This window comes from Manacus vitellinus, unplaced genomic scaffold, assembly GCF_001715985.3.
Source record: "Manacus vitellinus isolate BGI_N305 unplaced genomic scaffold, ASM171598v3 scaffold_5_pilon, whole genome shotgun sequence".
NCBI lineage: Eukaryota > Metazoa > Chordata > Aves > Passeriformes > Pipridae > Manacus > Manacus vitellinus.
The window spans coordinates 7,730,833-7,758,093 of NW_021940682.1; the positions used below are offsets into that span (position 1 = coordinate 7,730,833).

Here is a 27,261-nt window from a genome sequence, read left to right on the forward strand (position 1 = left end):
TCTGACACTGGAATTTCCATCTGGGGTTATTTAGAGTTCAGTGGTAAATGGCTTTTTCCTCAAAGGTTGCACTTTTCTCTGTGGTCAGACTGACATTTTCCCTGTGTATGCCCACTGTTGCCATTCTTTGTCATGACCTCAAATGCTGACGATTATTTTATTGTTCTCAAAGTTCAGATTTTAAGATGCCTCTAAAAAGTCAGGGTGCTGTTACAATTCTCAGGTCTTGGAATATGTATACAATGTTTAATGGCATCTTGTTACTCAGCTTTTATGACCAACTTACAAAAAAGTATCACCTCACTCAGTCAAGAACATCTTTTTAAGCAAAATCTTGGGATAAGTGACAATACCTGTGTATGATGAAATTCAGACTGGTCTCTGTTAGGACAGTCTTTGTCAAAACAGTAAAGGTGCCTCAGTCTTTGTAGCTGATTTAAGCTATTGTATCTGCACTAGGAGCAGGTTTCTCAAGGAAGCAGAAACCATAGAGGTCTACATGGCCCTTTCTGAGTCCAAACTTGAATTTGGAAAATGATGTCCTGTGCTGGAAAAGCTCTACACTGTGATTACTGCAACTAAGAGCCACTAAGGGACCAGTAGTGATTTTTAAGTGGTTTTAATGAGGAATCATACCAAGCACAGCAGCACCATACTGAAGAGAACGGTGGTAAATAACTAACACAGCTGCCCAATATAGTACAGTACCTACGTGGAATACTTCACAGAAATCACACAGGCGATTTGGGCACTGTTCCTGCATCTACAGCCATAGTTCTTTGCTTTTCTGAATACTTTCTTGAAGGCTGGGTCAGAGAACTCTGTAGGATACGTTGACATACTTGTCCTAATCCATTTGAAAAGATGAAATAGTGTGGAAGAACCTGTCCCTGCTTTTGTTGTCCTGACATCACCTGAAATTTGACTGAGGGAGAAGCTGCTGTGGTACTAATTATAAGTAACAAAGTTCTTTTAGGCAGGAACAGCATCTCTTCAGGATCCAAACTCTTCACCTTGGCTATAAATATCTGAACAAAATGAGCAACCTGGTTTAGAGGCAGAGGGGTTGGAACTGGATGATCTTTAAGGTCCCTTCCAACCCCAACCATTGTATGAGTCTAGGGAAATACCAGTATCTTATACAATGGTGAATGCAGGGAACATCTGCATCTGCAGACAGCTGCAAACATACCAGTTGGTATCCAATAACTGACCCAAATGCAAGTGAACTGTCTTTATCTTGCACTCCAGGTTGTCAGCTTCTTCTGTTTTGAGCTTCATCTGCTGCTTCCTTCTTCCATGCTTGATGCCAATGCCAGTCACATGTGCTTCTCACAAATGAATGCCTCTGTGCCAAATGCTCCTCCAGTTCCTATCCTGTCCATTATTGGCTTTCACTAATATGGATTTCCCATCTCCTGGGAACATTTTGACTCTTTAATGTCCAACGTGTTCAGGAGGTGATTGTGAAGGCTGGAGGGGGCTGTTCCAGCACTCCCCAGCTGCAGTCTGTTCATGCTGTTGGCTGAGTGTGGTGTCTGGGCTGTAATGTGTGAGGTGTTTTGTCCCATTCAGGTCTAGAAACCATTTGTTGTTGGAGGACAATCGTTGTGCCTCTTGTAAAGTTAGATGACCTGTAAAGTTTTTCGGGTGAATAACTTTTTCTACTGTGGGGGTGGCTTCAGTGAAATAAGTGAGAACAGTTAATTGGAATATTTATATCATAGCAAGGTTATAGGTTTTCAGAAATAAGTAAATGTATCAAATTATTAAAACATAAAATCAAAATAGAACAAATATTTGGCTACCAGCTGAAAAGTATTGATATATGCTTTAATTTAAAAGTGATCAATCTCATGCAAGGCCTTAAGTGGGTATGTCTGGAAAGGTTCAAGTTTTTGATGTTCTATACAGACCATGAAATACAGAAGCAGAACTTTTCGCTTGCTTTATATTAAAAGACATCTCATATTTCTCTCTTTTTTGCATGGATCTGCATAATTTCCAACAACATGGAAAGCGAACTATACTGCCTTGCTTTCTTTCCCCTGATTTTGAACATATTGATAGCAGTTTAAGAAAGAAATTGAATAGTATGATAAACAGTAATGTTCAAATTTGGGTTCATAGGAAAAAGAAAAAGTTTGTTTTCTGTAGTCATAGGCACAATGGAACATGAAGTATGCAGTAATCTTCCATTATACTGTGCACCCTCTCCAGAATCTGTATTCACTGCCATTCTAAACATCACATCTGCTAAAATGCACCTTCAAAGTACATTTGAGGAAAATACAGTATGCACCTGGAAGGCTGTCATCACTGTGCACTGGTATTTATCTATAGTTAGGTGGTAGAGAGGACTTCAGGTCCCATTTATTCATGAGCTTCTCCATCCCTCTTACTCCTACCCACTCTTCTGCTGTGTTTTGGTTTTATCCTAGAGTCAGTGGCCTTTACATTTGCTGTGTAGGGTCATTATTGGCCTGGTGCTTTTTGCTCCATCTCAAATTAGGAGCAGCGAGCCGTTGCATATAAGTATGTAAAGTAAGATATAATTTATTAGCAGTGTTCCTGAAACAGTCATCTTAGATGTACAGATATAGTGACTGAACCAGTGCTTAACAGTTTCATTAAATTGAATTTCTTGTTATTTGCAAAATCCTATTTGGCAAGTTGCTGATGCCTGCTATTTCAGTAACTTACTGTCTTTCGAGAAGACAGCTGGGTTAATACATTATTGAATATTTTTAGCATCCTTTAATGCTGAGTTCACAGGATTCTCTAAGTGAAGTAGACTTTAAAGCTGAGAAGTTTTTGAAGAGGGTTTTACTTTGAAGTTTTTTAAGGGGCTGCTTCACTTATAATGCCAGTAAAACTTAGAATGTGTTCTGAAAAGCTATAAATAGCAACAGTAAAACAATGGATTTAATTTGACAAGTAGTTCTTATCGATAGGTAGGCAAAGAAGGCCACAGTTAACAGAGGGCACAAATGTGTACTCTGCTTTGTGGTTTCATAGAACTGAGTAAAAATCAGGCTTTTAGGGATAATTTTTTGCTGAAATAACATATTACCGTGACTTAAATCTTTCTCTCATGCATTAGGGAAAAAAATAAAAGGCATGGTCTTTCAAATGTGTTCACTTTGAATTAAGATGTATGAGACAACTTCTGCCTATGTTAGGCCAAATATTGTGAACATTAGATGCCTTCTTTTGGCTTTTTCCAGAATTAGGTCATGTAACTTTCAGCCAAATGTCTGTTTTTAAAGGTAATACAATCAAATAAGGGTTTGTCTTATTTTCCTTTTTGTATTATTTTTATTTTATTTTTGTGTGTATATTATTTTGTTTTATTACATTATTTTTTATGTTATTATGTTATTGCTGGGGTTTCCCCTCTGTGTTTCATAGCTAAATGGTATCTCCATCATGTCTACTATCATGGCTTGTACTTTGCATCCTCTCAGGTTGTTCCAGAGCTGTCAAAAATAACATCAGAAATTGTCACTGAGAAATACTGCCTTACTAAATTGATCAGTCCAAGCCAGTAGCAAGAAGAGAATCACTAGAAATTATCTATATGTTTAGACACTTTTTGAACACTTAAATATTGTTTCTTCTCAGCAGAAAACACTGAGCACAAATGAAATGAAGGGGCTGACAAACTGTATGCTTAGCATACCAGGGGTGTAGATGGCCACTGCTTGGTACTCATTTATCTTTCTTTCAAGTTGCAGGAGCTTTTCTCCATACCATGATATCAGTTCCTATAATAAAGGGTTGTTGGAAATGGAAAGCAATTAAGAAAGACTTGTCAGCTATTTATGCTCTTTAAACAACACAAACCAGGCGTTTATTTTGCAGAATTAGGGAAGAAAGGAGTTGATGAATTATCAGCTGGCCTCACACAGGAGAGTTAAACACTGGCGCTAATTAATGGCCAGTTAGCAGAGCACCATCTTGATCTCAGTGGAGGTCGCCTGGATGGGGGCCATAAATCCATACTGCAAATGAGAACAACTCCAAGATGCTTAATTTCAGCTAGATGAGATGGTGGCCCTCAGCTGCTAGGAGGCTGCTAAGGCAGTATTTATTAGGTCAGAGTTTGGGACTCGCAGATCTATTTCCTTCCCGCTGGCTATGCAGCTGCTTGTTATTGTTCATAATTTTTCCAGGGCTTCAGTAGTTGTTTCACTGTGCACCGTTTTCCTCTTGCAGGCGTTTGGACAGTCCTTCTCCGTTCACCGCAAAGTGGCTGAGGATGGAGAGACGCGGGAGGAGACCCTGCTCCAGGAATCTGCATCAAAAGAAGCTTATTACCTCGGGAAGATTTTGGAGATGCAGAATGAGCTCAAGCAGAGCAGGGCGGTGGTCACCAACGTTCAGGCAGAGAACGAGAGGCTCACTGCCATCGTCCAAGACTTGAAAGAGGTAAATGGGGGTGTGCAGGGAGCAAGGGGCTGAATTTTCTTGGAGTATCATGGATGACATGGCTCTGAGTAAGGAAAACAATACAAGAAGTAAAAGTGCTCACCTTCCAGTCTGTGATCATCCCTGAAACCACATGGCCTGAAAAGGCTACAATTCAGAAAGGGAAAAATATAACTTTTATTATTTTTAAACAACAATGATGACAAATTCTTATGAGTATAATAAAACCCAATTCAGGAAGCTATAATTTCCTAAGCACTCTTAGCATTTTGCATTGTATTTTATAGCACCTACATGTAAGTGAATTTTACATAAACACATTTTCTGCACACTTGTGATTCACGCAACTCCTCTCTTTCTCAGAATTCACATGATTTCCTGGGTATTCTGGATTGGCTAGAATTAGATAAAGCTTTCACCATTCTTCTTCTCCTGTAAAGCAAAATTAAAATACATGCTCATGTTTAGAAAATGGTAACAGTAAGAAAGTCAGATGTAGTTAGTGGCCACATGAGACAATGAATAATTTCAGTCAAGAATTTAGTAATATTTAATAACTTGCCTTTTTCCCCCTTGAAATATGGAAGTTATAGAAAGTTACTTTGCTTACTGTTGTTTCTAAATCTCAGTTAGTGGAAGACTGATATAATTTTATGAGTTTATACTTTCTCTGTTGATGGTTGCTACATGAATTGTGCCAACTAAAGCTCAACACCAGCCCTACACAAGAGGAAGGTGACTGTTTCCTTCAGCTTTGCTAACAAATTGGCTGTTGCTCCCTTTCTTAGACTCTTAGACACATACATCTTAGACTCACTAAGATGTGTATGTCCCACTTTGACCAGTTAGTTAAGGTGAAATGGAGGATAAGGAATATACTGACCATCAAGTCCTCAGTGTAGGCTGTTTTTCCAACTTGTGTCTGAGAAGATGCACATGGAAGTGATCCCACATCTTCCCTGCATTCCCCAGGAATGCTTGAACATGGGGACTCTCCCCACTGTCCAGCTGCTAGAAGAGATCTTTCCTAGGTGATTCTGGAAAGTGCTTGTTTAATACATTGGTTTGTTAATATTAAAGTTTACTATGTTTTCTGTAGCTGAGTGGAATAGCGTCCTTTTAACCTACAGAAACCCCAGGAACAGGGTATCCCTAGATCAGAGTCCTTTATTCCCATTGAATATTCTTATTTAATGGTTGTACTGGACTTACCTATAATAAAAATCAGGCTTCAATAAGAAGTATTTATGCCATTTATTCACAAGTTACACATAAAATATGTTATTGTAATTGCTGTTCCAGTAGTAAAGAAACAAACAAAATATCAAATTGATATCTACTTATGCTAAAATCTTTTTTGTGGCAGGCAACCAGCTGCTGACACACCTACCTAACTATTTGGTTAAGTTCACAGGTCCTCATGACATGGGGTTCAGTCACAAATGAACAGTTATAGAAAATACCCATTTGTCTTTATACTTGATTCCTTCCCCTGGGATCTCCTTGGGATTCCTTCAAATGCAAATCTCCCTTCCATTTTCTATCATGGTTATTGATCTGTAGGTTGTTCAGGAGGCAGTTTCAGTACCTGTCCTCCCTAGAATATTGATTGTCCTCATTTCCTTGGAGATAATAGTAAACCCTAGTGTGAAGCCAGCTGCAATAATTTCCTCCTTTAATGCTACATAGCAACAAGTCATAGTAGTTAATTAAAGTGCAATAGAGGAATTTACCTGAATAAAAATAAGGCTGATAAACTGACTGTTACCATTAAGATGATATTGTATCCTGAATATAAAGTCCTTGGTTACATTGAACTTTTATTTGTATCACTATAACTGATGTATCTAAAGATAAATGGGATTAGTGCAGTCAGTTCATTATCCAGATTACACCATACACAATTATGATTAATTACTTGAATAATAATAACAGATAGAGGGTGATTGACACCTACTTCCAGCTCTTTGGGATCTTGTCACACTGAATTACACTGGTATTTCACTTTGTGCTCAAAGGAGTCTCACCCTTGTACCCAGCCTGGGGTACCTTGGTCCAACCATGTAAATCCTATAGCTGTGACATCCAAGTATCTGCAGAAATAAGATACCCTTTTTCTCTAAGTGTTTATGACCTTTCTGGGTACTACAAGTAGGAAAAAGCAGACTTAACTTACTCCAGATCTTGACAACCACAAAGATAGGGAAAAAAAATTATGAAGTTTCTTGTAAATTTTTGGGTAAAGCCAGAATTAGATGCTGCCATGGGTAGATTGCTATAATGAGGAAGCAATTTGTTTCTTTAGCCAGTATATTTGAAAATTTAATTAGAGAAAAAAAATGAAAGAAAACAGGATGATCTTTGTGTGAGCAACTGGACTGAGTGATGTAAAGATAGATTCTGGACATAAGTTACCTGGTTGTATCCTGTCTTTTCCTCTCCCTGCCCACCCCCCTCAAGAGAATATGCTTTATACTTGCTTTTTAAACCTTACTAAGGCATCTTATAAACTAAACAACAACAAAAAATCATTCCTTTCACCTTCAGTCTTAGTATAAAAGCTTTGAATAACTGATGTGTTGTTCTGGGAATAGTGTTTTTGCAGGGATGACAGAAATTTATGGTAGTTTATCCACACACTCAGCCACTTATGATACTGTAGACTGATAGCTAGGTTTTCAAAAGATGACCCCTGTTATTGTATCATGTCCCTAAATAATACAATTAGTGCTTCTCCATTCTCTAGCCTGTCATGGGAGTTATCTTATTTATATGTGCTGTTCTTTGAATTTGCACAGAAGTCCACAGTCATATGAATGTGTATGAGCATTTTGTGAACCGTCAGAATATACTCATATGAATGCTGATGACTTTTAGGAATCCTGGGAATTCCATAGCCCCAGAGTTTAAAAATTCATGCATTTTAGCAAGTATCTGCCATACAGTCACAGCTGATGTCTTCAGGGCAACTTGACCTGGATCCCTCTTGCTATAAAAGGGAATGTATCAGGCTCAGGTCTCTGGAGATTATGCATCTCAGTCTGGGAAAGCAAATAAACTGATTTCAATACTCATATCTAGAAAAAGACGTATTTTATTTGAGATCTTGAGCATTTGTTTCACCCTAATGGTGAATAATGAACCAGGAATCTTTGTACAAGATAGTTTTCTAACTTCATGTTAAAATTATTAAAAGAGTAAAACACCAGCAGCGTTATTTTTGATGTAATAAAAATCACAGAATATGCCAAGTTGAAAGGGACCCATGAGGACAGGAATACTATTAACTATCACCTGACTAAATAACACATACACTTTGGAAAGCTGGTAGCCCTTTTCTTTCTTTTCTCCCATCAAGACCTCAGATAGGGAACATAGACAGTTATTTGGAAATTTTTAAAATTGCTTTAACTTGAACCAAAACTGTACTGATTTTAAAACTGAGGCCAGAGAGATCATTTTTTAGCAGTCAGAGACCAGATTGACAAAATCTGTATGTCAGGCACCACATAGTTTATGGTAGGTGGCCTCTCTGTATGGAGAAATAATTATGGTTATTAGCTCATGTAACCTTTTCTAACAGCATATGAATTGTCTGCAGTTATAAATGTTAAAGAAATACTTTTTTTAAAACCATTTTTTAAAAATACAATCTTCTGTCACTTTCTGATTCTCTGGAGCAGTTTTTTTTTCCTATTTAAAACCAGTTATAGCTGGGAGATGAGTGACTGTTTTTTCCATTTGTGCCACTGAAAAATCTATTATGGTAACAAAAAGCAGTTTATAGATGCATAAAGAAGTGAAACCATTACCTTGAGAAACTGATAACTGACAGAGGTGTTTATGCAAGCACAGATGACCCAGCTCAGAGGTTGGAGCAGAAAGAGCTCCATTATAGGTTGTATTTGATGATTTCAATGGTCTTCTCCAACCTAAGTGGTCCTGTGATATCCATAGTTAGGAGATCTCCATATATAGATAATATCAGTGTCAGTATATAGATCATACTCCTCTATCATGATGCCTTGATGCTGGGCATCTGACTCAAAACAGGTGGAAATGAGGGGGGAAAGAGTATGAAGCAAAGAGGAAGCAGGTAGAAAATAGAGATGAAAGGTGATGGTATTGTTTGAGTTTTGTAGGTGTTGTGAGACTCAGATTAGGAGTTGTGTGAGGTGGGTAGATGAATGCTTTTGTGTCTGCCAAGGCTGGCAGGTGTAGGTCAGCTCTTTGTTCCCATTAAGACTAGTGAAAAGGAGAAAGTCAGGAAGAAAAGGGTTAAAACTCATAGGCTCTCCAATAAATGTCATGGCAGCAGCTGCAGGGATTGCAGAAAGAAATCAGCACCTGGGTACCTGCAGCACCGGCAGTCCGTGAGATAACAGATGAGCAGGGAGGTTTATGTGATGACAATGTTAATGGGCCATGGGAACAGCACACACCTGGGCTTCTGGAGGGCAAAAACAGGAAGGAGGGCAGTGGACAAGTGGGTGGGAAGAAAAATACAAATTTTTGATATGTTATGTGCTGAAACCAGGTGAAAAAATATCTAAGATGAAGTTGTGCAGCCCTTGAAATCAATGGCTAAACGTTTATTCACTTCAGCAGTACAAAAATCTTGCACTTCATGCTAATCAGGAAATGTATGGGTGTGATAGCCTGGACTTTTTTTGAAGGGAACATATGTTTCAGAAGGGGAAAAAATTTATAGTCATCATCTTAAAGTTGACTTTAATCTAAAAAATTAAATATTTCTATATTAAATATAGCTTAAATTCTATTTGACTATTTCCTATTTAGAAATTATAGTTTTTCAATCTGAAGATTTCGGGATTTTTTTCATTTTTGACAATTTTGAGTAAAGCCTAAGGCCTTTAAATGTGAACACAGATGTAGTCAATAACCTGTTGTGGTTTAACCAGGACAAACACATCAGTTTCAGGTTCTGGTTTTGTTGCTCTGGTTTTAGACTGTAACAGGACTTGGTTACATAATGCTTCCTATATAATGTAAGATATAGTTGAGTCCAAAATCAGAATCCTTTGTATGTTCAATTGTCATCTAGTACTGGAAGCTTCTGCAGTCATTATGTGCCTAAGTTTCCACCTGTAAAATTTTCTGTGCATCTAAAGTTCTGTTTCTACATGCATTCAGGAACACATCTGGCTTGGACTGAGGTCTGTCACAACACTGTTGCTACATATTGAGCACTGCCGTGGGTGCTACTGAGATCTTCCAAGGAGATGTTTCCCAGCTGACCTCATCACCTAGTTCTGTGATTCCCTCTGGCTCTGTGATTGTGGCAAGGTTTGGGGCTCCAATTTCTTCTCCAGCTTAGGATATATGAATCCAGTTCTTCCTCTGAAGAAAGTGCCATAGAAGTCAGTTGGCAGGCTCTTCGTTCCTTCAGGTGAAGCTGTTCTGCATTGTTGGGGGATAGTTAGTATTTTGTGGGTCAGGGAGAGTGGGAGGGAGCAAGCTGATAAGAATGACTTAGCCTAAAGGCTAAGCCACTCAGCTGGGAATAGGGAACTAGTTCTAGTCCCTATTTCAATTAGTGTTTGGTAAGAAATACTTAAATATTAATTGGGGCAGAGACCAGAACCCCAGTCTCTCCTCTGTGAGGTGGCAGCCCTCAGCAAAGCTATTTCCATCCTCCAGAGAGAGTGTGATCTTCAGCCTGGATCTCCCATGGCTAGTGGTTTGACTGATGAGCTCTTGGAGGGATGTAGCCCCAGGTTACCAAGTAAGGCAACTCTTACCAACTCTGTGTTGAAAAAAGACAGAAAAGCTAAGTTTGGAAGAAGAATCGCTGCTAGGAACCACTTTATTGCAGGAAACACCTTTTAGCTGCCTGGCTGTTGAGACAAAGTGAACTCCTTTTGATATTATTAGCTTGCTTTTCCTTGTAGTTGTCTAATTTTCTTCATGCACTGAGGGAACCTGTGATTGTGCTCTGATGATTACCCTAGCCAGTGAAGTGGTTTAAGTGAGTGCAGTGTTGACTCTGATGATGCATGCAGCATCCTTACTGATCTCTACTCCCTTGTAGTGGTGTCCTGTGCTTCCCAGTGTCTGCATCAATGGCTTTATCCCACTCAATCTGCTGAAGAATGGAACTTTTCTTTGACATCTACACCAATTAAATAAAGCCTGTATTAGAAATATTTATCTTCTTGCTAATATTATGCTGGTACTTGCAGCAATGGCCTTTGACCAAGGAATTGAGTGCGTCCTTAATCAGTTGGCAGGTGACATCAAGTTGGGCACAAGTGTTGTTCTGCTGGAGCATGGGAAGGCTCTACAGAGGGATCTGGACAGGCTCGATCAGTGGGCTGAGGACAATGGTATTGGGGTTCAACAAGGTGAAGTGCTGGGTCCTGCACTTGGAGCATGACAACCCCGTGTTGCACTACAGGCTTGGGAGACAGTAGCTGGAAAGCTGCCCAGTGAAAAAGGACCTGGGGTGCTGGTTGACAACCAGCTGAACATCAGCCAGCAGTGTGCCCAGGTGGCCAAGAAGGCCAATGGCATCCTGAAATAGTGAGGCCAGCAGGACCAGGGCAGTGACTGTCCCCTGTACTTGGCACTGGTGAGGTCACACCTTGAATCCTGTGTCTGGTTTGGGGCCCCTCATGACAAGAAAGACATTGAGGTGCTGGAGCATGAACAGAGAAGGGTAACAGAGCTGGGGAAGGGTCTGGAGCACAAGTCTGATGAGGGAATGGGATTTGTTTAACTTGGAGAAAAGGAGGCTCAGAGTGGTCCTTATTGCTCTTTACAACCTCCTGAAAGGAGGTTGTATTGAGGTGAGGGTTGGTCTCTTCTTCCAAGTAAGAAGTGGTCATACAAGAGGAAATGACCTCTTGTTGTTGCCAGGGGAGTTTAGATTGACAAAACCTTTTTACTCATTTTCATGTAGTTTTTGGAGTGGTTTTGTGAGGGTGTTATTTTGTAGAGTTAAATGCTGGTGCTTTTTAATGGTTTCCTCTGCCCTGTGCATTTACTTTCCCTGTTCACAGAACTTTACTTCTGAAAAGAAAAAAAATTATTTTCTTTGTATTGGAGGGAGACAGGAAAGCTGTAACTTGTAATCCTAACAAATCTCTTCTCATGCTATGAAATTGATAGGTATACAAATAGACTGTTGCTGTCTATCTGTCAAAGAAAGTGTTTTGAGTATAGGCAGCAAGACCTGTCCAGCTTCAAATGCTTCTGAATGACCTTATTAACTGACAAAGGTTTAATTACACATCTGCCATTCAACTCCATCTTCTCCTTAGTTACCACCAAACACTTTCTTCTGGTTCTTGCTTCACAGTTTGGCCAACAATCCACTCGGGTGAAACCAAAGATGGCTGTGGTAAAGACTTACCCTTTTGTTTCCTGAAATGTGGTTTACAAACCTAAATTGCGATAATCACTCATAAAATGTCTGTGTTTCCAAGTTCATATTCCTCATATGCACCAACTGTAATAGAATAGGAGGGTAAACGGTGCAGGATAAATTTTGTTTAAATTTGTTAAACATTTTGTTGTGTCACTGTTTTCTCAGGGTAATCCTCAGCTCCTTGTTCTTCGGTTCTCACCCTGGAATATACCTGCAAACCACATCTTTGAGTGGTTGTGTTTCTTGTTAATGAGCCCCAAAGAATGACTTCGGATGCAAACTTGTTATCTGACGCATTAATGACACTGTTTTCTTTGGCAAGGTTCGGGCATTTAGCTCTGCTGTGAATAGAGTCAAACAATGGACAGTAGGGAGGTCATAAAAAGGCCAAGTGGGATAATGGAGCATAACCGAGGGACTGTTGCATAAATAACAGAGTGCCTTATTATAAATACTCAAATTCTCAGCTCCTTCTTTCAGAAAGGGACCTTTGCAGGGCCCCAAATAGAAAATGAAAGGGGGTGCACTTTCAGCTGCACTTGGTAATCTGTGGGCAGTAATTAATCAAATCGGGATCTGGCAGTGCTTGTTCTTACATAAGTTCTTTGAAATAATGACCCCTTATTTTTGCTGAGGTAGTGTTTCAAAGCCCCTTATGTACCCCCTTGTGCAAGGTATTGAGTGAGCACATGCTGAGGAAGCCAGAAGTAATTACCTGGGTTTAAAGGAGAGTAAGGCAAATTTCCTGGAGGATGTGGCCATCAGTGCTGCTTACACCTGAAGGGCTGGTTGGGGATGCTGGGAAAAGTATCTGTTTCTCAGCTATCTTGCATCAGTGAGTGATGTACAGCCCCTTGGATGTTGGGCTAATAGCTCTCTGAACTTGTCAAAACATTATTTTTTGTCTTTGTGGCCTTAATTTTTTAAAATATGCTACCTTGCTTTTTTTCTAGATGAGGAAGCCCTCTTAAGAACTGCTTGTGCTGACTCATTCTTTTCAGTATTAATTTGCTGGTTAAAAATAACTTGGGCTTTTGTCTATTCAAGTGGTGTGGAGTAAGATGGTTTTTGGCAGTGCTGTGATTAGCTGCAGTGCCAATTTTTACAGAATCCTTGCAATATGATCTGGACTCTCAGGAGCAAGAGCCCAGGAGCTGTGTTGACTTGTACCTTGTGACTTCATTCATTTGCCTGGGATTAAGTGGGAAAGGAAGAATACCCTGGGTGGCTGACTTTCTGAAGCTTAAGCCCAAAAGCTTGAGCGTTCTTGCAGATAAAGTAAAGGCTAAGGAGAAGGAGAAATTTTTGCTGAAAGTCCTCGCTGCCTGAGTGCATGAGCAAATAGAGCATACATTTTGGTGACACGTGTCACTGATAAAGAATATTAAATAAAGAGAGAAGGTAAGTTTGTTATCCCTGTTCCAAATTAATTTCCTTTGTTTTTTGTTTTTTGTTTTTTTTAATATCTTGAGCAGCTTCCAATTAAAAAAAATAAATAATCAAAGCTTCTCTGAGAGACTAATGTTGTTCTTCTAGTCATTCAGTATTAGAATGTGCCTGGCAATTGTTGAATGTTTTATGCCTTCAGTTCTCATTGGGATTACAGAACATTAGTCTTGGTGCATTCCCAGTCATCAGTACACAAGTGGTGCAGTTGCATTTCTCTTCTCCTGGATGTCCCCATATGCATTCTATCTCTACCTGACTTCACCTTCTGTTGTTGATTTTCTCCTGTTCTCTGCATAGGGATGCATCACTGCCTGTTTTCTGTACCTGCTTCCTCCTGAACTTTTGCTCGTGATGAAGCAGAGCAGAACTGATGGCACTGACTGGTTATTGATTCAGAGATGAGATCCACCAAGCAAAACTGATAAATCTAATAATCTCTTCTGGAGCTGTGATTAGCACTTGGACCTTGAGAGAAACTCATGCATGCTAATCACACATGCACAGTAATTACCAGCCAAGGTACTTGACCTTCCACATCTGCTCTTGTTTGTTCAAAAACTATATTTATTTTCAGGGTATTTTTTTCTTCTCTTTTAATCAATACTGATTTATTTGTAAGGGTTTCTCCTGGGATATACTAGTTGATCTGGGGAAATGGGACTTACCTTTTCTGAGGGATATGTCTTGAATATGGAGTATTGCCCATGACCTGACCGCAGAACTGGATGGTTTGCGAGGTGCAATCGCAGTGAGAGGGAGCATAACACATCTAATACATGCCTTTGGATAGTTAGCAGCTACTATTTTTGGCAAAAAACCCCACTGAACAAAAAATAAAAAAGAAACCCTGAAAAACATGAGAAAAGTTAGTGTCTTTGGGGTTTATTTTTTTGTGTTCTATATGTTGGCATTTTCTGATTTGGATTCATTCAGCCTACATCTTACAAAAATGAAACCTGTTCTGTGTGGCAGTGTGATGCTATTCTTAAAGGTGGTCCTCTGTGGAGTAGGTTCTCCAGTTCCCTCCTTCTGTCTCAAAGCCTCAAACTCATTACCAGTTTGTCATTGGTATGAAATCATTAATAAGTTCTTGGCTCCCATAGTCTGTGCTAATTGTGCTTTCTTCAATAAACTCTGTTCTCAAGAGGAAAAATATAAGAGGAAGGTGACAGAAGGGTGAACAGCAAGAACCTCAAATATGCCACCTCTTTTTTTCTCCCTTTGCCCTTAGTATAATGTGTGAGACAAGCTGGTTATTTTTAGTTATTCTCAACAGTCAGTGCCAGTCAGCATCCAGGAGGTGGGCAGCAAGTCAGGCAGAGGTCAGACAGTGTTGTCACCCTTTCATTGTGATGGTCAAATCCAGTTTTAAGCTTCAGGATTGAGAGAAATGCACTTTTGCTGGCAAATGTTTTAGATGTGTACGTGCAGATGCTCATACATAATCAGAGCTTTTCTGCCTCTGTGAGGTTATTGTTTAAAAAAACCATCAAATAGGTAGGACTAGATGTGAATGCAATTTTTGTCTTCAGTGCTCATTCATTCTGCCTGCATAGCCTTTCTTCTCCTGAAGCATGGTGTGGTGGCTCTTTCAGTTAAATGTGCCTTGAAGGCATCATCATAGATATGTGATTTTTCACTTCAGTGGAACGGTCAGGATGTCTGCTCTGATACTGGCTGTGAACTGTAGGTGAGGAATGGCTGTGGCATTACAGTGTCAGCTGCAGAGTGAGGTGAGTTAAAAATGGGCCATTTCCCATCAGTCCTGCATACCTAGTCACGAAAATTCAATACTGTGATTTTTGGCTACTGATACAGGGTATTTTGCGTTTGCTCTCATGTTTCCCCACATCTCATTTTCCTAAGGGAAATGGCAACACAACAGCAGCCAGAAAATACTAGATTCTGGTTCTTTGCTTAGTAACTAGATGTGATTAAAATAGCAGGGGCAAAACTCTGGTCAGTGTTGAAAAAGGAAAGTGTTTCTCTTGAGTGGTGGTTCATGTGCAGCGACTGTCTGATGAGGCACACAAGAGGGCTCGAGGCACATAAGAGAAGCAGGGAAGAAAAAGTAAAAAAATCTAAAGAATAAGTAGGGGCAGGGGTCTGTTGTCAAATAATTAGCAACATATTTAAGGGAAAAATTCAATATTTTGGCCAAATCAAGTCAGCAACAAGGTTTCCTAAACTCACTCTACCTTGTCTTGCTCCAAAAATCTGAGAGGAAAGGGATGGCCTTGCTTTGTTGTGCAAGACATAAATGCAATGTGGAAGAATGACTGAATCCACACACCCCTTTGGAAGATGTTGGAAAAGAAGTTCAAATTCACAAAGATATCTAAAAATGTTTGGAAGCAGAAGCATAAAAGATATCCAAAGAAGCCTCTGGATAGATTTCCTGATGATATATTCAGAAAAGTTCGTAGACATTTTGTAGAGCTGGAGCTCACCTTGTTTTGGCAGCAATTCTCATAAACATTTTACTGCACAGTACGTTGTTAAGCAAGTAGGACATAGCTATAGGTATAGATATATGTGATTAGAGTGTTTTTCTTGTAATTGTATTGAAGATCTTTGAGTCATCATCAAAATTCTTTTGTTTTGGAGGCAGGACATACAGCTGTTTTTCATGCAACTTGGGTTGCCAATGCTCTATAAATGTCAGTGGTGATTTGAAGTCAGTCCCTTGACAGCTTTCATATTTTTTTGCAGTATTTTATGCTTTTGTCCATTGCAAATGCTTTTAAAAAGCCAATTATGAGTTTTCAATTACCACTTTTCTCGTCCTCTAGAAGTTATGACTTACCTAAACTCACTACAGAGCTTCTTTTCACCAAATTCGTTGTGAGATGGAGTTTTATGCCAGAGTCATAACTGCCATAAATCTGTTTTAAAATAAGTCACTTCATAGGCTATAAGTGAAATTGAACTTTAAATTGCTAATAGAATTTAAAAATACCTCTATGTTGTTAGTCCACTTGAAACTATATTAACATCTTCAGGGGAAAGCAGTAATGGCAGTGGATGTTCTGAAGTTTAAAAAGTTTCAGAGCACTGGGAAGAAAAAAGAAAACTAGGTAGGTCTGTAAACTTAAAATAAGAAACATGCAACCTTGCTGGTGTTTCTGTTTAAGAAAACCTCCTCCTTTTAGCATGTTATCAATATTAATAAACTCTTTTTTTTTTTTTTTAATGGTCATCTCTAACACAGGGCAGCTGCACCACCTGCCTCCTGCTGAGTGCAGGCTGTGGGTTGCCTGGGTGAGCTGAGGACCAGTTTTCAGGAATTCAATGAATACTAATACCTAGCTTCCCACTGCAGCAGTCAGAAAGGCAAGGCAAATCAACCACCAGCTCAGCTTCAGCAACATTTATGTAAATTAATAATTCTTTTACCATTTACCTTGGGGAATCATATTTCCTTTTCAGATCCAATAAATGCATGTTACAAACTGAAACTCTGAAGTTCTTCTACCACAGTCTACATTTTTGTTCTTAGCTGCACTCATAGATAATGATGTTTTACATAGTCAAAATAACCAGTGCTACAGCCTCTGTAACTCTGTGCCCTGAGGTAGAAAGAGCCATGATCCTCTATTTAAAGGCAGAATAGTTAGCAAAAAATGTAGGGTTTTGACTACAACTAGAAAGCTCTTTGCTTCCAAAAGTCTCAAATATGTTGGAGATCCCTGTTGTCATTTATTTAAAAATCACGGCAAGAACTCAGAGTGAACTGGAGAGATAATCTTTCATTCCATCAAGAAGCAAATGCTAAGACTGGGTAACCATCCTGTTTTACATATCATATTGCACTGACCCATTCCTCAGGGGCTGTAAGCAAGCCCAAAACATTAAAACCAAAATAGGCTGGTTTCTTCTTTATTACATGCCTCTGCTTAAAGAAATGTAGCCATGATTGTTTCTTTTCTGTCCAACACTGCAACAAAATTCTTATATATGCTACACCATCCTGCAACGCTGGTCTTATTTCTGAAAGCTCAAACCACAGTCAGGTTTTTTTACATGTATTTAAGTGTTATTGTTTAACAGGATTTTTTTTTAATGCTGTGTTTTATAAGGAAACTCTGTCTCTTAGTTGTGCCTTGTAGTAGTGGAGACAGCTCGAAGCATCCTAGGTCTGGAGGGTCAAATTATTTTTAAAGCTAGTGCCACAGCTGAAAAACAGTTCAGGCCCTATAAAGGTGTCATTCAGTGGTGTGGTAAAATGGGTTGTGGAAACAACAGTAAAGTAAAATAAACACATGTCACCTCCTCCACTGAAGCACATAACTCAGGGGCTGCTGGGGTGCAGAGCCATGTGCCCTCTCCTGTTTTTGCTTTCCATCTCCTGTCTGTAATCCATTAGAAACTTCTATTATTTCAGCATGATGGGGGTCAGCTTCTAAACATGATTTATTGCTGCTTTCTCTCATGAATACAGAGACAGAACCTGTGCTTTCAGCTAGGCTGTTCTCCAGTTAAATTCAGATTTTTTTTTTCCTTGCTCTAATTTTTACTTTATAGTGTAGGATTTTATTGCACAGCCTTGATAGCCTATTATTGTTCAACCAAGGGTGTGGAAAAATAATTAGGTCTGAGAGAGATTGTATATGAAGTAGACATTTTGATTTTTGATTGTCTTGGGAAGCACTTTCATGTTAGATTTAAAAAAAAAAATTAGTATTGTCCTAAAGTTTTCTATTTGCTTTTAGAAAATAAGAATAAGCACTGAAACACTGATTTAACCCTTTGGCAAAGTGCACTTGTAATATGAAGTGTCTGTCTCTCTCTCATCCTCACCTTTCCTCCTGCGCTGCAGCCTCTGATGCCTGTGGTGGTACCCTGTTCACACAGTTGACCAGCTGAACAACAAGCCCATTGCAGCACTAGTATCTGGAATTTTCACAATGAAAAGCTTTACTGAAAGATTAAAATGTCATTTATTTAAAGAACTTAAGCTATGCAGATAGATAAAGAATAAACAAATTCTTTTAATAGCAGAGATAGTTTTCCTGAGGTGAACATTTTTCTGTATTTATGTACTTAGTGTTTCTCAGAAGAGGCCTCAGACTTCTTTTAAAACAAATTATTCATCATGTATTATTGTCACAATGTCCAAACCACATCCCACCACTTCTCTTAAATCTAGTCAGATTTAAGGTACAGTTGTACCGAGAGGTTTAACTGTGGTGATGGAGATGTGTCATGGTGTGCTGAGCTCCCTTGTGCATGGCTGGGCTTTCAGAGGGCACTGACTGCAAGGAATGTGGTCCTAGCCGAGGTTTTCTGTGCTGTCTGGTAGCTGGCTGGCAGCTAGTGATAGTACTTGGGGCTTATTCAAAGAGGATTTTTTCTCCCAGAGGAGAGGGATGAATTTCCTGTGGCTCCAGCGTGGCTTTTCTGGGAGTGGATAAGCAGGACAGCAGTCAAGTTCTGAGGGGACATGGATATGAAAGAACAACCAAAGCGTTAATAGATCATCATTCCCGTTTATGATAATGAATGTTAAGAGGATGTCTCTGGATTGATGGGATGGTAGGCTTTTGTTTGTTTGCCAAGATCACTGCTGTGTAAGGTAAGTAGGATTGGGCATTCTGTGTTTTAAGAGAAACTAATAAGGGAAAAAACATTCAAAGCTGATATCACCAGGTCTTTTTATCAGCCAGGAAGTGGCTTTTCAAACCTCCTTCGCTGTTGTTTCTGAGTAAAGGGAGAACTACAGATCTGTCTTCTCTCGCAGACTCCAACACCTTTCCTCTGCATTCCCTCCCAGGAGGACTGCATTCCTTTCTTCACCTGTGCATTATTGACTTTCATATATTTTACAGCCTTTTACTTTTAATAATTTTGTGCCTTACTCTGGCCAGACACTTGCATTTCAACTATCCTCCATGTAAAAATAGCCTGAATGCAGACTCAGGCATGCACTCCATCTTCAACTAAGTTAAGAAATTCCTTATTCAGGGAATGCAGTTGGTTATATCCTTCAGCACTGCGCCATTATAGAAAAATCACCATCCCTCAGCTTTGTGCCCTGATTCCAGGACATTAAACCTCAGAGTTACTGTGGAAAAAACTAATGCAGGATTTGCATTGGAATAAAGTTCTGCAACATGGAAAACATTTCCAACCTTCTTACATTGCAAGAATTACCCCGGAAGGCTTTTTTTTCTCTATGGTACAGAGAACTGGCTACAAGAAGCATTTTACTTGGTGCCAGCTAAGACTTGAGAAGCTCTGTTCTAGTCTGTGGCCTTATTTGACTTGTTCTTTTTAAATGTTTCTGTGAGGAATAGGTTTCTGAGACCCTAAGTGCTGTGCTTTTTTTTTTTTTCTTCTTTTCTTTTTTCCTTATTTTTTTACTTTTTTTCCCCATAATTGGTCTCATCTAGGTATCAAGAGGCATCAAAGACCTGCTTGTCTGCATGGTATATTTACAGTTTTTGGCCAAAGTTAAGCCCTAAGGCATCATTGTTGACTTGTGATGAACTAGATGTAATATATATTTACCTCATTGTTTCAAATTTGCTCCTAAAAACTGCTACATGTTGGTGTTTAACGGTTTGCATAGTGGCATGCTAAGTGAAAGAAAAAACAAGGAGATAAAACCCTCAACACCTCTCTTTGATGAACTAATTTTCTTGTCCTCTGTGTGCAACACTGCACTTTGAGCTCACAAATGAGTTTTTAGCTGTTAACGATAATAGTGATAAAACCAGTTCTTTTTCTGAAAAGGCTGTGCTGTGCTCTGTAGGCAAGGAAATACTCCACTGACTGCTCTAATTAAGGCATTTCTCCTTTGGAACATATGGCAGGATGGGATAAATAGGCAGGAAGAAGGAAGCTTTTTTTCTCTGACCAAGGTATTTTTTTTCCCCTGTGTGTTTCACACAATTGTATAAATTCAAAAAGTACCCCAAACCAGCCATGGTTTACCTTCTGTGGCTAAGGTTTTGGCTGTCTATAAATGCTGTCACACGTGTTTTGGCTGGGCATACTAGTTGTGCTCTAAACTAGTCTTCTTTATTGGCAAGATAAAGGTGTATGTGCTGTTCAAGATAATCTTCTCCAAAAGAAAACCCTACCTATGAAGAAACCAAACCCAAGGTAGCTACAAGCAGGCTGCACATAGTTCACATTCGTTCTGAATTGTGGTCCTTTAAAAAAGAAAACCCACGAATTAGCAGGAATGGGGTATCTGTGTATGTGATTTCCTTTTAGAACTACTAATACTGTAATGCTGGGCAGTCCATAATATTTGATTCCAGGGGAAAAGAAGTGAAATTTTCTGGCTTACCCTCAGAACATTATATTTCATAGGGGAGTCATTTTCTAATATTATGGAAATTATAAAGATCATCTGGATAAGTGAGGACTAGCAGTTCCTCCTACTGCCATCTGTTCAGCTCCCTGCCTACTTGGTGAGATAATTTAACTAGTCTGTTCTTATAGTGCACATTTATCTTATTCATATGAGGGGTAAAATACTATGGAAATAAATTCTGTTTGCAATAAGACTTTTTTTTTTAAATCAAGACATGTTTTGCAGATTTCCTACCTCTGTATATGAAGGAACTCATTGTTTTGACTGATGATCAAAATTTTACACTAAGTTTTAAATATGATTTAAAGTTCTTAAGGAGTATAATTTTTACAAATTCGTTATAATGAGATGAATTTTTTCCCCTTATGGAGATGCTGAGGCACTGAGGCTCAATTTTTAGTATCTGGCTAAGAGATCGCTGTTTTTAGTAGCTGGCTACCCTCTTGCATTTTTTGGTTCTTCTGACACTTGGTGATCTATGTGAGATGGTGGAGAAAGATTGCGTTGCATCCTAAAGCTCAGAAATTCCTGGGATTCTTGTATCCACAACACTGTCTCAAGAGTACTGCTTTTCCTACCCAAGGTTCAAATATTGTAATCTTTTTTCGAGTGTTCCTGGTATTGAAGAGCTTTTAACAAAGGTAGTATGCATCTATTTGGTTCTTCTTTATATCTTGTGAAAGAAGACCCAGACTGTCAGGTACCAACTCTGTTTCACATATATTTTATGTGCTTAAAAACACAGAAATAATTAGCAACACTCTGTATTTCCCCTGATGGAGTATTTAAACAACCTATCCTTTTGTTTTGTTATTTGATTACAGAGTATTACAACTGTCTTTCTCCTTAAAGAAAAGTTTTTTATTTCACTTTAAGAAATCCCTTCTGTATCAACTCTTTTTCTTCCATTTCCCCATTACTTTCAAAGCTGTGTACCAATGCTAAATCCAAGTTGCCAATTCAGATTCTAAGCAGGAAAAATTGCATCACTGGCTTTTGTTCTCCTGTGAAAACCCATAATAATGGAGACTGCCTTATATAAAACAGTCTCCTTTCACCTTCGAAAACAAAGAAGAGTTCCTGTCTGAAACAAGTACTGCAGCATTTCAGTGTTTTGAGAGACCTGTACTGAGCTTTATCCAGAGCCTTGACTGTCCTTATCAGTGCAATGCACAATCAGCACCAGTGTTGGTGTGATGAAATGCGTGGTACTGTCAGAGCACCATCTCCAAGCCATTTCCCAGGGCTGGGAAAAGGGGAACCTTCGGACTTTGTGCAGAGCTTGACAGAGATGATGCTTGACCTCCAGACTAGTGCAAGAAAATACCTGTGCCATAGGCTGGTGTAGGTTATGTGTTCTGCTGCCACCTTACCCATCCCTTCCAGTCTTGCACCTGTCAGAAACATGGGCTCCTAGTAAAAGCTCACCAAACTGACAGTGTATTCTGTATTCTTTCCCTGAATATCCTGTATTTGAATCAGCCTTTGGTAGAAGAGAAAGGGGCTGATGCTAGAGCTTGTGGCATGGGATATCTCTTATCACAGTCTGTTACACCTAGGCAAAATGTGTGAAGGTAGTTCTGTAGTAAGAGTTAAAAATAAGATTTGGGTGTGATTAGTCAAGCTCTGACTGACCTTGATTTACTACCCTTCATTTCAAGCAAGCATTCAGAGCCTTGTCAAAATAAAAAGAATGAAAAACCATATTATGATATATATGACAGAAAAAAAAAAATATATATGATAGGATATTATGACTGACTTTTTCTGTTGTATGCTTTTAATGTGGGCTAATTAACACACACTAGCTGGTACATGTTAAAATATGCATTCTCACCTAGGCAGGTCTGCACTGTGGAAACAAAAATTTGTGTCCACAAGGATTCCCCAGCCTCTCCTTCCACTGAGCTGAGAGCCAAGAATATGACAACTCTTTTGCTGACTGTTGGGTTTTCTTTTTCAAAATGATGAGTTGGTTTTATTTTGTTTTTCTTAATTAGATTTCCCCCATGAATATGAGAATATGGTCTTAAAATTAAGGGGTAACTTGGGAGAACATTTTAGTTTAAAAAAAAAAAAAAAGGACTTTGACTGCCAGAGGATATCTTAAGGTTTATAAAGAGTATTAGAGACTAGTTTGTCCCTCTGTCCACAAGACAGAGAGCATAGTGACACAGACTGCTGCTTTTGGTCTCTGATTCTGATTTTTGTTATTGAGGTGTTTTAATTTCTTTCTTTTTAGCAAATAAATAAACACCTTAAAACATTTGTTAAGACTGGGGTACTAATGCATTTTATTGATGAGGTTTGGCAAAGGAGCAGCCTGCAAGATTAGCAATCTTTTTTTACTTTCTTGCAACCTTTATTAAAAGTTTAAAAAGTTATTAAAAATTTAGCTATTTTGAATTATTTGTTTGTATTTCATTAACTCCCGTTTAACCCAAATGGCAGATACTGGGGAGAAACTAGTATTTAATGCAGGTTCAACATACTCATGCCTCTGTTGAAAAAATGGTGAATAAGAAGTAAAAGTTGGAGGGGTAGAAGAACAAAAGATTTTGGCAGTCCTTATTGGGAAGAAAAAGGACCAAAAATGGTAGAGGAGAGAAAAAATTGAATTGATGGTGGTGTTGGGCAGGGTGGGATGTTTTTATTGCTGAGTTTAGAACAAGTCAGGGCAGAAAAAGCTTTCAGTACAATGTTTAGATTTGAGAAAAACGGTTGAAAAAGATTTACTGGAATTTCTCTGGGTCACCCAAACACTTCCCCAAGAGAATGAGAAAAAAGAAAATTAAAGTCTGTTTGGAACAGGAGTGTTCAATTTTGCTTGAAATCTTTCTTGTCTGTTAGGAAACTTGCAGGCCTACTCTGAAATATGGAGTTTACTGAGTAAAAGTGGTTTCTAAATAAAATAGCAGCTTGGTCAGGGTCAAACAGCAGCCCATCAGAGCAGTGCTACAGCAGCTCCAGCCCCTTAATGGGATTGGCTGAGGAAAATGTTTAGGCTTTATGCTACGTTTATTTACAGAAAGGGCCTGGCAGAAGTGGTTGTGATACTGTGAGAAACAGAGTCTAGTGATAAAATAATTTTTCAAATTAGAATTTATTATATAGTAGAAGCAAGCAGCGCTGGGTGACAGAAGGAGTCTTGCTCCTAAACCTGCCACCGTGTATCAGATACACAGTGTGTGTATCTGATACTTATTTCAAACCTCTCATACATATTCATTACATCATATACATTTTACATCACTATTGCAGGTGTTCAATATATGTTTTTATTTTTACAGCTAAGTCTAATTTGTTATCTCTACGACAGGTTATAAATCCATATGTTCTTCAACAAAAGGAGCCAGCATGCTACTGACCTGACCTGGTTTGGACATAATTTGTGGCTAGGAGGACAGGGAAGGTGATGGTCTGTTTTATGTCTTTATGGGGGTGCAATTAAGTTTTACAATCCGTTTGTTTTTCTTCTTTCCTGAGGTTATGTTAACCCATTTGTTTCCTTTGCTGACACAAATTTAGAGTTTATTACAATACCATAATTTGCTAGGCTAATAACCACGAGTACATCTGCATTCTGTCTAGGTGCTCCTGAAACTCAACTGACATGATTTCTGGGGGACTCAAGAGTGTGTGGAAAAATTATTTAGGATTCAGAGGCTGATGTCTTATCCTTTTGTTCCTATCTGAGAGCAGTCTCCAAAAGCTTCCCATTTAGTGATGAAAGCTGGGAAGGTCCACAGGGAAAGGCACAGTTCTTACTTTCTGAGGACCAAGGCCAGAAATGGATTTTTAGCTTAAACTTGAGGCTTTGAACTGCACACAGAAAGAAATCCATACCTTCATGGAAACCCAGGGATTTTGACTTAGTGCCTCCCACACAATTAAGATCTCTGATTCGTGATGGGGATTTTCTTTTCCTAAAGCAGCTCAGCTCTCTTCCCTGTGCTTGCTGCAGCTTTGCCACTCCTGCAACAGACACTAAACTGCTGCAACGTGATGGTCACCATACTCTGGAACATTAAAATGGGTAGCACTTTAATTTCATATACTGGGGCAGTTTGACCACTTGGTCTTAAGGAGCTTCCATCAATTGAGGGAGGATGAGGGCAAAGAACAGGCAGGTATGGCTGCAGGGTTAATTTTTTCTCCTCATTGTTTCTGGCTTTCTCAATAGGCAGTTGCGCTCTGTACAGGCTGAACAAAAATTACCTGTGCTACAGAAGCTTTGATGTGATCAAAAGTAGAGTCTGTTAGACAAGGAGTAATACACTGCCAAAAGGTGTGATTACATCAGAAGTTCTGTTGGGTTTTTTTTTTCCTATTCTGCCCTTCTGTTAAACAATGTCCTACATTACACTGCACAGAGAGCATGGTGCAAGTGTATAAGTGTGCTGTGTATCCTGTGACCCATATATATATTTATGTGTAGGTACACAAGATCAGAAAGATGCCAAATCTGTTCTTTGGTTGAGATGCTGGGTAAACTCAACCTCAGGATAACAATTAAGAGCTGAAGGAATTGTTATCAGCCCGGATTGTCTTCACTGCAGACACTGGTAGCAGCATTTCAATGATGAAAAACCTGAGAATAGTCCACAGCTGTAGGTATGACATAGAATATATTGATCAATTACCAAAGGGAAGTTCATAAATCTCATCTTAGTCCTGTTGCTTGTCTGAATTCTGACCTAGTTCAAGTGTGATGTTGTTTTTTCTCCCTGAGGATGGCTGTCATTTTACTAGATTGATTATTCTACTGCACTTTTTTGCAGTGTAGCACTGAATTCAGTTGTGCTGTATCGAGCCATTGGGATTACAACAGAATAAGAACTGTAAAACTTGCATTTAAATAGTTATTTGATGAAATTGATGTTGAATTTCATTAGAAATGGTGTTACATCAAGATCTTAGTTGAGTAGTTTAAAAACTCTGAGGAGATTTAAGAACACTGTAATGAACTTGGAGCCATCCTCTAATGTTTTGTTATATTTTATATTAAAAATCAGTTAGAAAAAAAACAAAGGGAGTATGATCTGTCATTCAGCAGTGGTCTGCTGGGATGGTAGGAAGCAGAGGGAGCAATTAAGACCTTGGACTGCAATCCTTCACTACCATGGAAGTTTCTTAGCAGTATCTGGAGATTCACAGTCCAGCACTCCAGTGTCACACATGAGTTCCCTTATACCTTGGGGGCATTGCTGTTGAGGGCTGGGTGGGGAAGCTGTCATGCTGCCCTCACCTCCCCCAGGTGATCAAACCTGCCAGGGCTGGGCAGTGGGGTCTGGCATCCCCCCCTGTCTCACCCAGCTGTCACTGGCAGGCTTGAAGGCTTGAGCAAAGGCTGAGTTCAGAATTTGGAAACACTGATATTGAGATAGAGAAGACTTAAGTGAACATATCTTTGAAATTCGATGTTTTCCCCTCTACTTTCCACACGGACATGTTTTTTCTAGATTTCCATAAATGTGGAAAGAAAGCAGTTCCTCCTTTATCAAGGTCCTTGAGTGCAACTTGAGCGAGGACAAGAAAACTGCTTCCCTTTCTTGCTGACTTGGGACTCTGCAGCGGCCCAGCTCCAAGAGCTTCCCAGTCCCTTTGCTCACGTGTGCTATAATGATCATCGAGACTCTGTATTTGCCACAAGATACTGGCCTCCTCATGCCACAAGGTGTTTATAGAAAATTATCAGTGCTTTAGTGAACATTATCTTTAGGTTACTGAAAAGCTGTTTGAAGCTTTTTTTGGGGGGTGTTCCCAATTCAGTTCTTTTATCCATATCTTATTATCAATAATCAGTTTTAGCAGAAGTCTGTATCAGGCCAACACCCGTTGTGAGCTGGGTGAGAGTCCAGTAGGAACAAATCATGAAACAAAAACTGCAGTTGTTTTAAGGGGGAATATAAGAGAGTAGGAAAAAAGAGAATTAAACATAATTTTAATATCCATAGGTGAACAATCCCATAACTTGCCTGATATTTTACTCACAGAGTAAATACAGAATTTTTTGGCTTTTTTTTTTTTTTTTCCATTTTGATGCATTGCGGGTGGTTATATAGTATTCAGTGTTTATTCAATTCCCAAAGGAATAATTTAATTCTAAGGCTTTGCAGCCATAGGCAACATGCTTCAATTATCTCTGTGAGAGTTACAGTATTAACAGTCAGCCCTTGTACTGTGTTCTTATGGCATACATCTGTATTTCAGTTCTGCATGCTAAGCAGCAAGAATCTTCTTTGCTCAGCCTTTTAAGGAGAAGATAGGAAACCGTCAACATAAAAATTACAGCTGCTGACTGTAATATATATATATGAAGTAAATATGTGAGATTTACAGTCTGTATTAAAATTTAAAAAAAAAAAGGCAGATTGTAAAAGCCAAAATCAGGTTTCAGACCAATTTAAAGTGAACCATTAAGAGTACAGACACGATTCATGAGTTACAGGTATTTTCACTGTCCATATCAATAAATTCAAGTAACTTTCAGTGCAGTTTACCTTATCAAATCTTCTATGTAGACATTTGTATTCATGAATCACCATGTGCACTGTAATGAGTAAAAATTATGTGTAAAATTCAGCCCTAAAGGATGTAGTTTATAGACGGCTGAGGTACTTATCTTTGACTGTATTTGCCACCTAAGTCACTCAAATATGTGCTC

At 39.0% G+C, this 27,261-nt stretch overlaps 1 protein-coding gene across 1 annotated transcript in view; it reads left to right on the forward strand.

Moving 5' to 3' along the window:
- BICD1 (BICD cargo adaptor 1) overlaps positions 1-27,261 on the forward strand; it is a 170,837-nt gene that overhangs the window by 82,248 nt on the left and 61,328 nt on the right. The window contains 1 exon segment of the mRNA XM_018080702.2: positions 4,219-4,431. Within this exon segment, the coding sequence (XP_017936191.2) occupies positions 4,219-4,431 (213 nt within the window).